The sequence below is a fragment of the Chaetura pelagica genome, unplaced genomic scaffold (assembly GCF_000747805.2).
Source record: "Chaetura pelagica isolate M959 unplaced genomic scaffold, ChaPel_1.0 scaffold521, whole genome shotgun sequence".
In the NCBI taxonomy this organism is placed as follows: Eukaryota; Metazoa; Chordata; class Aves; order Apodiformes; family Apodidae; genus Chaetura; species Chaetura pelagica.
Window position 1 is genome coordinate 218150 of NW_009952055.1, and position 15850 is coordinate 233999.

General features: G+C 41.7%; 1 protein-coding gene across 1 annotated transcript; it reads right to left on the reverse strand.

Annotated features, from left to right (window-relative positions):
- Window positions 1-1613: 1613 nt before the first annotated feature.
- On the reverse strand, window positions 1614-15109 carry ADNP2 (ADNP homeobox 2). Its single transcript, XM_010003749.1, has 3 exons — window positions 15002-15109; window positions 8207-8296; window positions 1614-4553 (listed from the first exon to the last, which is right to left on the reverse strand). The coding sequence occupies exons 1-3, from the start codon at window positions 15107-15109 to the stop codon at window positions 1614-1616; spliced, it is 3138 nt and encodes a 1045-aa protein (XP_010002051.1).
- Window positions 15110-15850: the final 741 nt, after the last annotated feature.

The window sequence follows — 15850 nt, forward strand, 5'->3', positions numbered from 1 at the left end:
CTTTTAGAAATAGCACAAAAAATAATTCTTTATCTGCTTTAAAAACGATTGCAAATGACAGCGGTATGATCACTACTTAAAAAAATAGAAATTAGCTTGGTTGGGCCTATCACCCTGTCCTTCTAACGCTGGCACAACTGAACTGACAGGAACTGACAGAAGAGCCTGCTCTTCTTTTTCTTCTGGGAAAGAAGGGTGGGGAGAGGGAGATGAAGAGGAAGAAAAAACGATGTGCATTATAGGTTATTTATTAATCAACTGGCGATTAATCAACATTGGAGGCACCATCTGACATGCCAGATGAAACCAAGCATACCCAGAAAGGACAGTAATAAACAAGGTCCCAAAGTATCCCCCAGTACTATAGCTTGTTCTTCAACCCAAGTGAACTTTCCTAGCAGCTTTTCTGATAGCTCTTACCAAACAAGACAGTCTATTTTGGCTTTATACTAATTTTATGCTCTCTAGAGAACAATAAAAAGCAACCACTGGTTCAGGTATTCAACAGCTTAAATTCTTGATGTTACTAATTCACCCAGTTTCAGTTTGTACAATTTCTGCCCCAAAGGACTTCAATCCACATGTCTAATTTGCTGGAGAAGGGGCTCTGCTCAGTTACTACCTTGTGCAACAGTAATTTAAAATAAAAAACAGATTTTTCACCAAACTTCAGTGATAATTGAGTAGGGCTTCAACAGATAAACTGATGTGCACAGAAATCCACTTATCAAAGCAGCTGACCCTCTCCAAAGCAGTCTTGCTTTCTGAAAAAGAAACCAAACGCTGTCACAAATCTTTGAACAGTAAGTATTTAAACAACCAGGCTTCAACACCAACACTTCTGGTTAGCCAGATCTATTAACAGCTAAAACCACAACCATTTCAAGTCAGTTAATTAGAACACTTTAACAGGCACCCCCAAGCCCATCAATTTCCACCATGCTTATACTGGTTAAATACCAGAAATCACCTGACTTGACTGGCATGAGTATTTTGACTGAGGAGAAAAAAAAAAATGATTGCCATGTATTTTATTGCTACCAGTGCATTGAGAATTTGAAGGGGCAACAGATATAAAGGCTACAATCACTTCTTCAGTAGATAAAACAAAAAGAGGTTAATAAAAATAGGGCTTAAGAATACAAATAATCAGATCCATGTTTTTCACATAGCTCACCTCAGTATTTTAAACAACATTATACATTTTATTGTTTAGAAAAGATGACAACATTGCAGAAAAATAAAATAAAATTTGTTTTTAACAGGACAAATGTTTTACATGGTGGTATAAAAAGTGTAATGGGAGCCTGGAGGAGAAGGATGGGGGGAGGGGGAGAAACAACAAAACAAAACATAAAAACAACAAAAAACCCACTACTCCAGAAAAAGTAAAAAGCTACAACAAATTCCAGATGTGCAAGTCTGAAGGTTTTAGCTTTTTCAAATACACAACTACATGTGTCTTTCACATTAACAGTCACAACTGAATGGGACTTTTGTACTACTGTACCCTGCAACAGGCCAGTCTGCAAGTTAAAACAAATAATACAATAAACAGTTAAACTGGTAAGTATGCAATTACAGATTGCTTTTAGCTGTTATAAAAAGCTTGCCTACATACATAAGGGTTCATCTCTTATATTCAAACCATGCTTAACATTTTTTAGTTCAGACATACTGAAACCCAACAGCACAGATGGTTTTTGATTATTTATCGCCTTTAAGCATGTATTCCTCCTTTTCCCAAAGAATGATGCAACATCAATTCTCCACCCATATAGCAGTGAGGAAAGTAATTCCATCTCTTTTTTAGAAGGATATGGCCTCTCGTGAAAGTAGTCTGTCAAAAACTGTTTTTGAGCCTCATACGAATTGTGATCGTATCGTTTAGGATCTACTGCTAGAAGGCGAAGATCTTCACTCGAAGGAAGCTTCCTCATCTCAGTCCTACTATTAATCTTCTGTCGTTTGAAAGGCACTATCCCTTCTTTTTCTGGAGCTAGAACTAGACTAGTACTTAAGCTCAGAGGCTGTTGTTCCTTATTCCTTTGGTCTTCTGCAACAAAGCAGGAATCTGATTGCTTTCTTTTCAGTATTACAGAAACACGCTTTTCACCATTCACAAACAGGAGCTCTTTCTTCTCGGTACGCTCAAGCTGCATCTTCACACTTGAGTTGCTATCTTTGGGAGCACTTCTACAACGGAGCAAATGCACAGCAATAGCTGTTAGAGTCATATTTCCACTGTACACACCACAACAATGGATGCACTTGAAAGCAGGAGACTTCAAAATGGTATGTACGGTCGGCATTATGTGATGCCGCTCTTTCAAGTGCATTTCGTAGCTGTCTTTACTAATGAATGTACCAAAGCAAAAGGGACAGGTTAACACTTTTTTGTTGCTTCTGTTGCTCACTTCTGCTGTCTGAGGTTTTACTTTAATGTAAACAGGGACAAGCGTCCTCGAATTTAGCCCAGCAAGCACTGCCAAATGTACCTCTCTTTCACCCATGTCTTCTTTTGGTAACACTGTACTGAAATCAAAGTGTGGAAACACAAGGTCACCCTGACCATCATTACCTAGTTGAAATCCTCTGTTGCTGTAATCTGCATGTAACTGCTTTTTCCCACTGTGAGTAGACTTATTGTGCTCCACAAAGGTTTTTAAGTCATGGAAAGTAACTGTGCAAAATAAGCAAGCTAAGCCATGCATCAAGAGATGTTTCATAAGCTCTTCCTCACAGAGAAAACATTTACAGGAGGAACATCGGACAGTCTTTTCTGTCATCCACCTTAAAAATGGCGCACAAGCTGCAAGCTTGTCAGGTTCCAGGGTTTCCTCCATTTTTACTTCACCATGTTTGTGGGCCACCTCCATGTGCACCTGGTAGACATTTGATGGGAAAAGTTCATTGCAAACAGGGCAAGTCTTCCACTGCTTAGCCTTTCTGTTAGCCTGACTTGTCTCAGGCCCAGGTGGGGAGGCTTGCAAGGATACATTCTGAGCCGTTAAAACCACTGGAGGAGAGGGGGCACTGGCCGGTGACTGGGACAACTGAGTTCCTGTCCCAGACTGCATTAGTTGGATGGGCACTTGTGGTGGTGCAACAGTTGCTACTCCACCACCAGGAGGTACAGGCAAAGTAACTGAAACTGGGGCAAGCGTGTAGGTGGGTATACCATTAACCTGCTTACCAGTTGGAATCAGTTGCCTAAGTAAGGAACTTGCAGTCAAAAAAGTTGCGTTTTGAGAAACTGCAGGTTGAACTGGCTGATTTACAGGGATAACTGCTGGGCCAATGGGCTGATTAAACTGAAGAAATCCAGGTTGGAGAGGCTGTCTGACAGGAACCACCCCAGAGGCAACAGTCTGGTTAAGCTGGAGAACCCCTGAAGCAAGTGTTTGGGCCACAGGAAGGACCCCAGGACCAATAGGTCTATTCACATCCCCAAATGCTTGGTTGACAGAGAGAATGCCTGGTGCAACCGGCTGGTTCACAGGGCTGACAGGTTGAGAAACAGGACCATTTATAGCACCAATGGATTGATTAATAGGGAAAAGACCAGGCCCAACAGGTTGATTAAGAGGAAGAACTGTGGGGGCCACATTTCTATTTCCAGTCCCAACAGTAGGAATAGCTCCCACCCTCACAGACTGATTAAGGGGGAGCCTGTGGGAAACAACAACAGGCTGGGAAGGTGGCTGAATATTAACATTATTCTGACCTACAGGAAGATTACCAGGTACAAGAGTAACATGAGACGGGTTAACAACTGGAGCAGAAGTTGCATGGGCAAGGCTACCAGAGGCACTTGGAACAGTCAGTGAGGTGACTGTGTTTTGAACTGCTTTCGGCTGCACGACACTCTGGTTTTGATTATTTTGTGGAATTGCAAGCTGGATGCAAGCTGTAGCGGTGATGGAACCTGCTGGGGCAACAGCAGGCCCTGCAGATGGAGCAGCAACTGCCACGCACTGGGGAGGCTTTGGAGCAATATGCACTTGTTTCACAAGTCCTGGTTTCTTAATATGTTCTGAAATCACAGACCGAAGTTTGTTCTCCAGGTCTCGGTGTGTTTCGGCTGTTAAGACATGGTACATTAAAGAATCTTGGCTGTTTGCAGAAGCATTACACTTTTTACAGTAGTGCTCAACAGAATTCTCTTTACTTTCATCAGGTTTCTGGCCAAAATATGTACTTATTAAGTTTTGAAAATGGTTCATCAACACATGTTTCTTCATATTGTAATACAAAGTGTCTGTAAAGTGACATTTTAGACATGTGAAGTTTATGATGTCAGTCCTGAATTGTTTCATGCCATCCAAAATGCTGACTGTATAGTTCTGTATTCTTTTATTAGATGAATGAAACATCCGGATATGCTTTCCCACTATTTTGGGATCAGAAGCAAATGCACATTTTGGGCAAGAAACCACCAGCTCTTGGTCCATTTCATCCTCATGGCAACGGTGCAAGTGATTCTTGAATGAAGTAAGTAATTTTGACGAGAACTTGCATAAGCTACAGCAGTACGGCTTTGTTCTGTATCTCTGCAAACAAAACAGAAACATCCACTTAGGAACTGCCAGTTTCTAAATTCCTGTTATCTGTAGTAAGTAAGTCTGCACTTTCACCTGTCAAAAATGTCTTCATTGATGTATAGCATGTATCTTCTCAGTTTCACTGAAATCTGTTTTTGAAAAGCAGATTTAAAGATGACATACATAAAGGGAGAAACATTTGTACCTTTTTTGTTCCTTTTTAATTTTTAAGAAGCTGTGAGTTCTTTCTACTCCAGTTCAAAAAAAGTAATTCTGAAGCCCATTTGCCAAGATGGGAACCACAGAACAAGCTAAAAAGAACCTAGATGCCACCAGAAATAGGAGGTGAAGTCTAAGGAATTAGGAATAGCAGCCCTTTTAATATGGAACTTTTAAAGCCTAATTTAGTTCAGGGCCACCTCCTATCTGCTGGAGAAAAAAAAACAGAGAAAGGGTAGTGGTATTTATGTGTATTTCAATACTCTAAGCTCTCCAAAAGTACCACTCCCAGCAAAGCCACAAAAGACTAATTTATTTATGAAAATTATTTTTTGAGCCAGATTAATAATAGAAAGGAATAAAAACCCCTTCACAATAATGGCCTCTCAATTTTCTCAACATACTGGACATCCCATCACAGTAATTTTTTCATATTTGCTCTAGCACACTCATTATAAAGCATATAGATTGCTCTAAGAAAAATATTAAACTGTATGAAACCTAACTTCCATAAAGGTCTGCTCCTTCAACTGCATGTCACTTGACAGAACTACTTTCCATATCCATACAAAGATTATTTGCCCTTTCCAAAAAGCTGGTAGCCCTGTTAAACATTTTCTTACCAACTTTCTAGAAATTTAATCCTGGGCCCTGCCAAATACTACAGAATCAGTCACAGTAACACCCAGCTAACAAATCTGCACTCTCCAACATCTAGCAGAACTTGTCTGCTCCCTCAGATACGTTTTTCTCTTTATTGACTTCTGTCCCTTATGAAACCCCATGCAGAAGGAACAAGCTGTTCCACCACTACAGCATCCAGCCTAGCTAGATCACATACCTATCACAGGCATATTGTTAAAAACGTGTGCAGGCTGGGGTTTTTTTGTCATTTCATATAGCAACGAAGGGGTCCATCTATTAGCAGTACTAGAAGAGTCTCCTGATGATAACCAAAATCTAACCTCCATATTCAGAAGATTGGGTCAGATAAAGTCACTGACTGGCTAAGGCTACTGAAGAACACAATGTGAAGGGATCAGTGAATTATCCTCTGATTACATTCTTTAGGTGTATGGTCTCAGCTGTTAGGAAACAGTACCACAGCAAATTAGAAGAAGCTTCAATCTTACATGCAAAGCATACTAGTAGAGAATGACGCTACTGAACTAATGAAGGATACAGAACATTAATAATATCTGTACCTCACTAGCCTTACTTCTGAAGAAATCAGGTGATAGAGGTGACTGCTTATTTTAATTGGTTGTCCAAGGTTTAAAAAAAGCTTGTATGCTTTTAAATACTGGGCCCATACACTCTTTGCTCTTCCCCCACCCTATTTCTGCTTTGGGTCTTTCTGTTCCCATAAACTTACACCCTAGTGTAATACACTGTCAGTATTTCCTTGATGTGAAGTCTGAACAACTGGTGTTACGTGCAGTGAGAACGCTCTACTTCACAAGTGGTCTAAGTGCTGAATTAATTTACTATTGCATAGCAGCGATGTTTTTACTTCTTACACAAACAAGCATTGCAGTATGCCACTAGGAAACCACCCCAGTACCTGCATACTGGCAAGTCATGGGGAAATAATGTTCCATACCTTCTTAGATCACTATTTTTCATGGAAATAAAAAGTATGAGATGTCAGCAAAAGAAAAAAAAAGTTGCATACCTCAATTTCTGTCAAATCAGGATGAACGCTGAAGTACCACTGCTTAGCTCAGAAATACTACCAGCAACAAAAAAATCAAAAAAAACTGTTTCAGCAGAACAGAAGAATGTGGAGGGCTGCTACTTGACGTTTTCTGTATGAACTACAGCTCTTCCACACAGACACCTCAGAACATTTTTTTGTCAGCATTTTCTCCTTGCATGCACATCTAAGCTGCTCATGTGAGCTACCACAGTCTAATGGCATCTCCATTTTACAGACACTTTGATAAAGTAAAAAGCTACTTCAGAAGAAGAATCTTGGAGATTGACCCCCACAACCCTAAACTGTAAAAATGGTATACAAAAAGGCTTAAGAGGCATTTATGAAAACCTTTAGTCCCACTCCAAAGAACATACCACAGAATGCAGTAACATTTTCTGTTGTGTAGTCTCACATTCCCCACAACCTAGAAACAAGGAGAAAAAACACAACAGCCTCCAAAACCAAAGTTCTTCCAGAGTTATTGTCTCCCTAAAAACAGTACTAATGGTAGAAACCATAAACTCATCAAAACAGACAAACTCCAGCCTACTGAGTTTTCAATGTAGCTCATATAACTTACTTTCCTCTTATGGCAACAACTTTGGAATTCAACATCCTAAAGGTCCAACTTATTTTCTCCCAAACCTAAGCAGCATGATGGAACCATGGGTGTTTAAAGAAAATTGATAAGAACAAGCTCAGTACCCAAAAGACACAGCTTGACAGATCTGTTCTGCAGCAACGTATTACAAATTCTACTCTGAATTTCAACAGATCAGACTCTAATCTTGGATTTTGAACAGATATAGATACTACCAGTCATGCTGATCATGAGGAACCTCCAGTCTTCAGTGCGTGAACACAAGTTCAAGTCCTGAAGGATGGGAGGGGTCACTTTCTACTAAATAAGTTTGGCAGCCACCGAGTACCTTTGTTTGCTCAGCCCGTACGTTGAGGGCTTTGTTAAAAAGTGCAACTATTGCACTTAGCAGCCTCAGTTTGTTTTAAAGATGGTAAAGGAAGATTAAAAAATCCTGGCAAACCACCACCACCACACTATTCCAAACCACTGGAGCAGACCCACCACTGTTTATATGCTGTTCACAGGCCTTCCTCATGGAAGCCATCAGGAGCCCTAAAACTTCACCAAGACTACCTTAGCCTCTGGATATACTCCTGTGCTCTATGTAGTTATCTTAAACTTGCTCAAAACAGTTTTGCTTGTTCATTTCAACCCTGCCCTTCTTCTAGGTTCTAGTTTCATGCAAGATTCCAGCTACATAGAACTAAAAGCTATTTCAAATACATAAATCCAACTGGTGCAATCTCAAGCCACTAATGGTCATTTCCACTTAATCCACTCACATCTATCCAGTCACATTTTCACCCTTCCAATGAAACAACAAGCATGCTGTATACAAAAGCATGTTAAGACTCCAAACCAGATTATGCTAAGAAGGCAGAACATTAGTGTGGTATCTTGAACACTGATGTTCGAGGTTGTAACCCTAAGGTGAACAAACAGAACGTGTAGTCCTTTTAACAAGCTGTACAGCAGGGAAGCTGCATTACGCACAATGAACAAGAAATACTATTCCCTGAATAAAACTACTTAGAAAACATGTGAAAGCTATTCTTTTTTTACCACAAAAAGGTACACTTTAACTTTTCCAGGGCTTCCAAAAGTGGTAAAATTCAGCAACTCCACATGCACATCCACCCATAATTTCTAACACATACATACCTTCCTTTTACCCACAGACTCCCAAGGAGAGACATCACTCCATGAAGTGTTACAAAACTGTTTTTCTCCCGGGTCAAAACTTTTAAGATTCTAAAAGAAAAAAAGAAAACATTAAATAACCTGTTTTTGCAGTCTGTTCTGAATACAAAATTAGTCTCAATACAGAGCAAGGGAAAAAAAAACAAGGAAAAACCACACAAACTGAGGATGAATGGAAAGTCTATACAGTATTTGGATACAAGTCTCAAAACTCAGTTCAAAGAAATTACTCCTTTGACCCCTCTTTGATTTACCTCAAATACTTTTTTCATATGAGACTGCCTTGTAATACAGTGGGAATTATGAACACCTCATAGCTACTGAAAATAATACAGGAGTAAAAATATTTACACTTTAATTCCATTGCTTCTGGCCAAGTTCACAGTGAACAGTGAAAGATACTTTCTCCCTCTACCTCCCTCCTCCTCCTAAGCCTGTAATATTTCACTGTTTACTTACATTTATTAACTTACCACTATAGGTTACTTTGCAACAAGTGTTAGTATTAAAACCTCATAGCATTGTTATGTTTTAAACTTGGAAAACCTAAAACACACCCAGAAGTTTATTTCCAAGACCTGCGGTATTTTTCCTCAAACTGTAAAAGCAATAGTATTATACCTGGAACAACCGTGTCAGGATAAACAGCTTTCCTTATACCATTCTTCTAGTCAAAGTCAGCCAGCTACTGCTCTAAATATCTTAAGTTCCTCTCCAATTTTCTGAGGCCCATACACATCCAAACACAAACGTAACAAAAAAAATAGATTCCTCTTTGCTAGTGTGTGGCGTGGTAGGGCTTGGTGGGGGGGCGGGGGGAGCGGGACACAACACGCAGGGGTGGCTCCTGTCAGAAGCTGCTGGATGTTCAACCAGCTCCAAAATCCAGACCCACTTCTGGCCAAGGCCGAGCCCACCAGTGACAATGGATGCACCACTGCGATTAACATCTTCAAGAAGCAGAACCGTTGTTAAGAGTCAGGGCAGAGGAGAGGCAGAGGTGAGAGCAATGCTGAAGCAGAGATACCAAGATCAGTAAGGAAGGAGGGGTAGGAGGTGAGTGAGCAGAGCTTCCCCTGCAGCCTATGGTAAGACAGCAGCCGTCCCCCTGCAACCCATGGAGGACCACAGTGGAGCAGATTTGGAGGACCACAATGGAGGACATGTGGACCTGCAGCTATGGAGGACCCCATGCCAGGGGAGGTGCCTGCCTGCAGCAGGCCATGACAGTGTAGGCAGCCCACACTGGAGCAATCTGATACTGAGGGACTGCACCTTGTGGGAGGGACTTGTGTTAGAGAGATTCAGGAAGGACTCTCTCCTGTGGGATGGACTCCACAGTGGCACAGTGGATGACTGAGCAGAGTCCTCCCCTCTGAGGAAGCAGTGGGCACGTGGCTCTTTATTGCTGGCTGGGCCTAACCCAAAACTGCTAGGCATTTCTGAAGACCCTCAGCTAGCTTCAACAGCACACAAAAGAGTGTCTTACATGAATCACACAGGCTATGAATCCAGGCTTAACTCAAAACTAGCATGAATACTCCCCTCACATTCTCCTACCCTTTCACAAACCCCTCTTCACTCAAAATTCTGAAAGATGCTTAGAGCAGGCAAGATGTTTTCACCTCTGCAATAAACCTCACTGGAACAGCAAAAAAAACAACACAACCAAAACCATTTAAAAGAAATTCATAAATATCAGTTTCTGGTCAAAATATTTGTGAAATTTACAAGCAACACAGGATATAGTGAAAAAAGCCCTCTAGCAGCCAAACAAATACACAATCCTACTTAACTGAAGGCTCCTGTTCACACTGTGCAATGTGAGCATCCCTGTGTATATAACAGATTACAGTGACCCAGAAGGTCATGCCAGTCACAATTTTATTTTAATTTCAATCATTCAAGGATTTTGAAAGATGTAGCTAAGTCAGCAACATGCTTTCTAGCTTTTTCAGCATTCAAGTTTCTGTAAGGAGAATCCTGAGGAGCTCAGGGTAGCAGTAAACAAATCTCTTCCATTCTCATCAACATCTAGGCACTGAGTAATTAATCTATTTGCCATTCAGCCACACCTTCTTAAAAAAACAAAACAAATAAACAAAACCAACAAACAACAAAAAAACCCACAACTTAGAAAGAACCCCTGCATGGAATAAGAGAAAGCCCTAGAGAACACCATGCTCTTCTTACAGATGTTTGACAGAGAAAACAGGGATTTGGTACGTACAAACAGCTCTTCAGCCAAACACACTGGACTGAATTACATTGTTAAAAAAGTTTCCTTGAAATTTACAACTTACCCCAAACTTTTGGTTTGAGAACTCTCCACCAGGAGAGGCACCTACACAAACACCACAAGCCAATCGTGCATGATAGTAAGTCTAGATAATCACACACCTATATTCATCACACACTCTATTCTACCAAAAACAAAATACCATAATTATGTGAGCCAAGTACAAATAAAGTTCTAAAAACCATTACTCTTGACGCTGATGTTATACCAAAACCAGATTACCTGGAAAAAACAAACTGAAGTAATGAAGCTCGTTGAATAAAAATTTTTGAAAAACTAAAATTATCTTTTTGGCCCACATCTCACAGAGCTTGTTCCAGAATGGAAATGTTCACTAGGTTCCTCACCATCACCATTTATTAAAAATGAAACAAAACACAAAACACAGCACCCCCAAAAAACCAACCAAACGCCTCATTCAACATTAAAACCCACAATGCAACCGGAAGACTGTAATCAATTACACAGCAAAAAAACCCTAGCATTCTCAAAACATTTCTACTTAAAAAGGTCAAGACAGAACAGCTTCTGACTTAAGAGGTTTCATTACAGAACTATACACAACAGAATAAAAAGACAATGGAAATTACTAGACAAATACACTTCTTCTGAGCTTTTATGACATTTAGATATATTGTTCTTCAACTGTAACAACCAAGACTGTTTCAGAATTAGTTATGCATGTACATCTAAGCATTTCTTCCCCAATCGTTCACTCAGGAAAAAAAAAAAAATACATACTAGGACTTACCTTAGTACCATCATACAGAACTAATACAAACTCTTGATTACAGTCAATGTGAAGTCACAAACATACTGAACAGCCAAAACAGCCCATGTACTAGCTGGCTGAAACATACCACCCTTTAGCCACTGAGTTGCACTATTGTGTTTGTACTTTTTCTAGTATTAATAGAATCATAGAATGGTTGACTCCTCCAGTTTCAATTCATTACCCCTCAATCCTACCACTACACACCCTTGCAAAAAAGTCCCTCCCCAGCTTTCCTGTAGCCCCTTCAGGTACTGAAAGGCCACTATGAGGTGTCCCTGGAGCCTTCTCCAGGCTGAACAGCCCCAACTCTATCAGCCTGTCTTCGAAGCAGAAGTGCTCCAGCACTTGGATCATCTCCGTGGCCCTCCTCTGGACTTGCTCCAACAAATCCATCTCCTTCTTACGCTGGGAGCTCCAGAGCTGTACACATTACTCCAGGTGGGGTCTCACAAGAGCAGAGGAGAGGGGGAGAATCACCTCCCTTGACCTGCTGACCATACTTCTTTTGATGCAGCCAAGGACACAGCTGGCTTTCTGGGCTGCAAGTGCACATTGCCAGCTCATGTTGAGCTTCTCATCAACCAAGATCCCAGTCTTTCTACTCAGGGCTGTTCTAAATCCATTCTCCACCCAGCCTGTAATTGTGCTTGGGATTGCCCTGACCCAGGTGCAGGACCTTGTACTTGGCCTTACTGAACTTCATGCAGTTGGCATGGGCCCACCACTCAAGGCTGTCCAGGTCCCTCTGGATGGCCTCTCTTCCTTCCAGCATGGCAACCACACAACACAGCTTGGTATCATGACCAAGTGTTGACTCCCTTGAGAGCAGGCAGGCCCTGCAAAGTGACCTTGACAAGTTAGAGATGGTCAATCACCAACCACATGAAGTTTAGGAAGGGCAAGTGCTGGATTCTGCACCTGGGATGGGGCAACCCTGGTGAGAAGTTCGGACTATGGAACAAGTGGCTGGAGAGCAGTGTGGCAGAGAGAGACCTGGAGGTCCTGGTTGATGGCAAACTGAACATGAGTCAGCAGAGTGCCCTGGCAGCCAGGAGGGCCAACCGTGTCCTGGGGTGCATCAAGCAGAGTGTTGCCAGCCAGTCAAGGGAGGCGATTGTCATGCTCTACTCTGCTCTGGTGTGGCCTCATCTTGAGTAACGCGTGCAGTTTTGGGTACACAATATAAAAAAAATATATAAATCTATTGGAGAGTGTCCAAAGGAGAGCCACAAGGATGATGAAGGGTCTGGAAGGGATGACATATGAGAAGCAGCTAAGGTCATTTGGATTATTCAGCTTGGAGAAGGAGGCTGAGGGGTGACCTTGTTGCATTCTACGGCTTCCTCACAAGGGGAGGAGATGGGGCAGGCATTGATCTCTTCATTCCTGTGACCAGTGACAGGACTTGCGGAAATGGCAGGAAGCTGCATCAGGGGAGGTTTAGGTTGGATATCAGGAAAAGGTTTTTTACCTAGAGGGTGGTCAAACACTGGAACAAGTTCCCCAGGGAAGTGGTCACAGCACCAAGCCTGCCCGAGTTCCAGATGCATTTGGATGATGCTCTCAGGCGCATGGTGTGATTCTTGGGGTGCCCTACACAGGGACAGGAGTTGGACTCGATGATCCTGATGGATCCCTTCCAACTCAGCATATTCTGATTGTATGATCAGCAAACTTGCTGAGGGTACACTCAATGCCACTGACCATGTCACCAAAGATGTTAAACTGCTCCTGTCCCAGTACCAACCCTCAAGGAACGCCACTTGTCACTGTTCTCCATGGGGACATAGAGCCGTTAACCACAGCTCTTTGAGTACAACCACCCAGTCAATTATTGATTCACTGTGTGGTCCATCCATCAAATCCATCTTTCCTGTTTAGAGACCAGAATGTCGTGCTGGACAGTGTTGAACACTTTGCACAAGACCACGGAGATGATGTCAGTTCACAGAATAAAAGAATAGTTTGAGTTGGAAGGAACCTTAAAGATCATCTAGTTTCAACCCCCCTGCTTGGGCAGGACACCTCCCGCTAGATGCCCAAAGCCCCATCCAACCTGGCCTTGAACACTTCCAGGGATGGGGCTTCCACAACTTCCTAGGGCAATATGTTTCAGTGTCTCACTACCCTCACACTAAAGAATTTCCTCCTGAAGTCTAACCTAAATCTCCCATCTTCCAGTTTTGACTCATTACTCCTTGTCCTCTCACTACAAGCCGTTGTAAAACAGTCCCTCCCCAGCTTTCCTGTAGGCCCCTTCAGGTACTGGAAGGACACTATAAAGTCTCCCCACAGCCTTCTCTTCTTCTACTAATGCTGGGGGCTCCAGACATGAACACAGTACTTCAGGTGCGGTCTCACAAGAGCCAAGTAAAGGGGAAAAATCACCTCCCTTGACCTGCTGGCCATGCTTCTTTTGATGCAGCCCAGGACATGGTTGGCTTTCTGGGCTGCAAGCACACATTGACAGCTCATGTTGAGCTTCTTGTCCACCATCACCCCAAAGTTCTTCTCCCCTGGACAGTTTTTGATACAAGGGGAGTTGTTCTCTCTTTGTCCACCAATGCTGTGACCACACTGTAAACAGCCACCAAATTTGCCAGGCCCAATTTGCCCTTCAGGAGGATCTGCTCTATGACCTTGCCAGACACAGAGGTGAGATTGACTGGCCTGTTCTGTGGGTCCTCCTTTTTGCCCTTTTTGAAAATGGTGGTTGTTTCCTCCCCTTTTCCAGTCAGCAGGAAGGAACTTCACAACTTCTCAGGTATGATGGAAAGCACCTCTGCAGCTTCATCTGCCTATGGATCTGTGCACCTCCATGTTCTTTAGGTGGTCTTGAACCTGCTTTTCTCTTAGGGTGGGTAGATCTTCCTTCTTCCAGTCCCTGTCTTTGCCTTCTGTGACTTGAGCTGCGTGACCAGAGCCCTTGCCAGTGAAGACAGAGGCAAAAATTTTCTTGAGTACCTCAGCCTTCTTCATAACCTGCATGACCAGGTTTCCTGTTTCCTTCTAGAGAGGCTTTGCCAGTTTTATTAGGTTTGACAATCTGATGGTGGGAGCTCCCCCTGCCTGTTGCACAACATGGTCTCCTGAAAGCACCAACAATGGTCCTAGGTTTATCCTGATCACCCTAGGACACTTGCATGTACTTTTTAAGGTGCAAAACTGAGCTACACCTCAGTAAGACTACCTTGGTATTTTTCCCTGAAGGGAAGGCCTGCAAAAAGATTACTGGATCAAATTGCTTGAGCATTTTCAGAAATACTGACACTTCGTATATCCTTCAAAGTCTGCCCTTGATACGTGATGAGATGCCTTTGAGTAGTCTTACCTGCTTCATCTGTTTGCAATTTTAAAATAACTGCAACGAAGTTGTGGTGTAGTACATTTCCTTAGTCTGTGGTGTTTATCCTACAGCTGTACTGTCTTCCTTATGTCAAAATATTGCTTGCAGACGAGTATGAATCTATGATACATCTTGAGAAGGAGTTTCCTTCACTGTTGTGTACTAAAACACTAAATTCCACCACTGGTATATAAGTAGTCAGTCAAGATCAATTCTTCAAGTAAAGACCCCACCAAAAAGATCTATGGCAGTGGAGTATGGTCTATACACTAAAAAGTGTAGTACTTCTCAAGGGATTACGTTTCAGATTGGTTTACATTATTTCAAATGTTTTACCTTCAACAATTCCCTGCAGCTGTCAAGCCCAAGATCCACAAGAATGCCCTTCACCTTTTTTCGAGCCTTTCTGATATTATCAAGATTTTGAACAGGAATTTGAAACATTTTGCACTTTTCCTGAAAAAGAAATACAAAAAAGTGATGACACACTTGAACACAGACACTTGCATTAATAGTATTAAAGCAAGGACTGAAATCTGAAAAATGTATTCTTAAATATGAAACTCCAAAATCATTAAGCCAAAGAACTGGTTTCATTACTATCTCCCAGTAGATCACTTGCTCCCTCTTTATGAAAAGAGGATCTGATCAGGGGAAGAAATCCTTTACATTTCTTCTCTCCTATACAAACAACATTCCAAGTTTTTCTTTCAGATCTCTGTGAATACATGACAGCTATACTGTGTTTTGTGGTTTCTTTGATGAACATCAGAATTTTACTAAGCCCTACTCAGAAAATTACTATAATCTCATTTAGGAAGGAGGAATTCAACACTCTTCATCTTGAATGTTAGTGTTAAGATAAGAGGCCTCTCTGACAACTTGGTTTGGTCTCATGTCTGTACATGGTTAAAATATGATTGCTAGTCAAATCTAAATTTCTTGCAGAAGTTTCTGCTGCTGCAAGCTGATATGGACCTTGGAATCAAACAAGCTACCACAATATTAATGCAGCTGAAATAAAATGTAGTTAATGTATGGGACCGATAACTATATATGCTGAAGTGGGACTTTTTTTTTTAATACCCATATGCTTTCATAGGTCTCCTCCTTTGCAGAGATGTATAGAGTTCTATCACTTTCCCCTACTCCAGAATTTGGATTTATATCCTACCCTATTCCCTC

Excerpts from the sequence above, each read along its gene's own strand:
- ADNP2 (XM_010003749.1), bottom strand. The coding sequence starts at position 15,109 with ATGTTTCAAATTCCTGTTCAAAATCTTGATAATATCAGAAAGGCTCGA. Across the intron at positions 8,297-15,001 it reads GCTGCAGGGAATTGTTGAAG|AATCTTAAAAGTTTTGACCC; the intron begins GTAAAACATTTG and ends TTTTTCTTTTAG. Across the intron at positions 4,554-8,206 it reads AGTCTGTGGGTAAAAGGAAG|AGATACAGAACAAAGCCGTA; the intron begins GTATGTATGTGT and ends TTTTGTTTGCAG.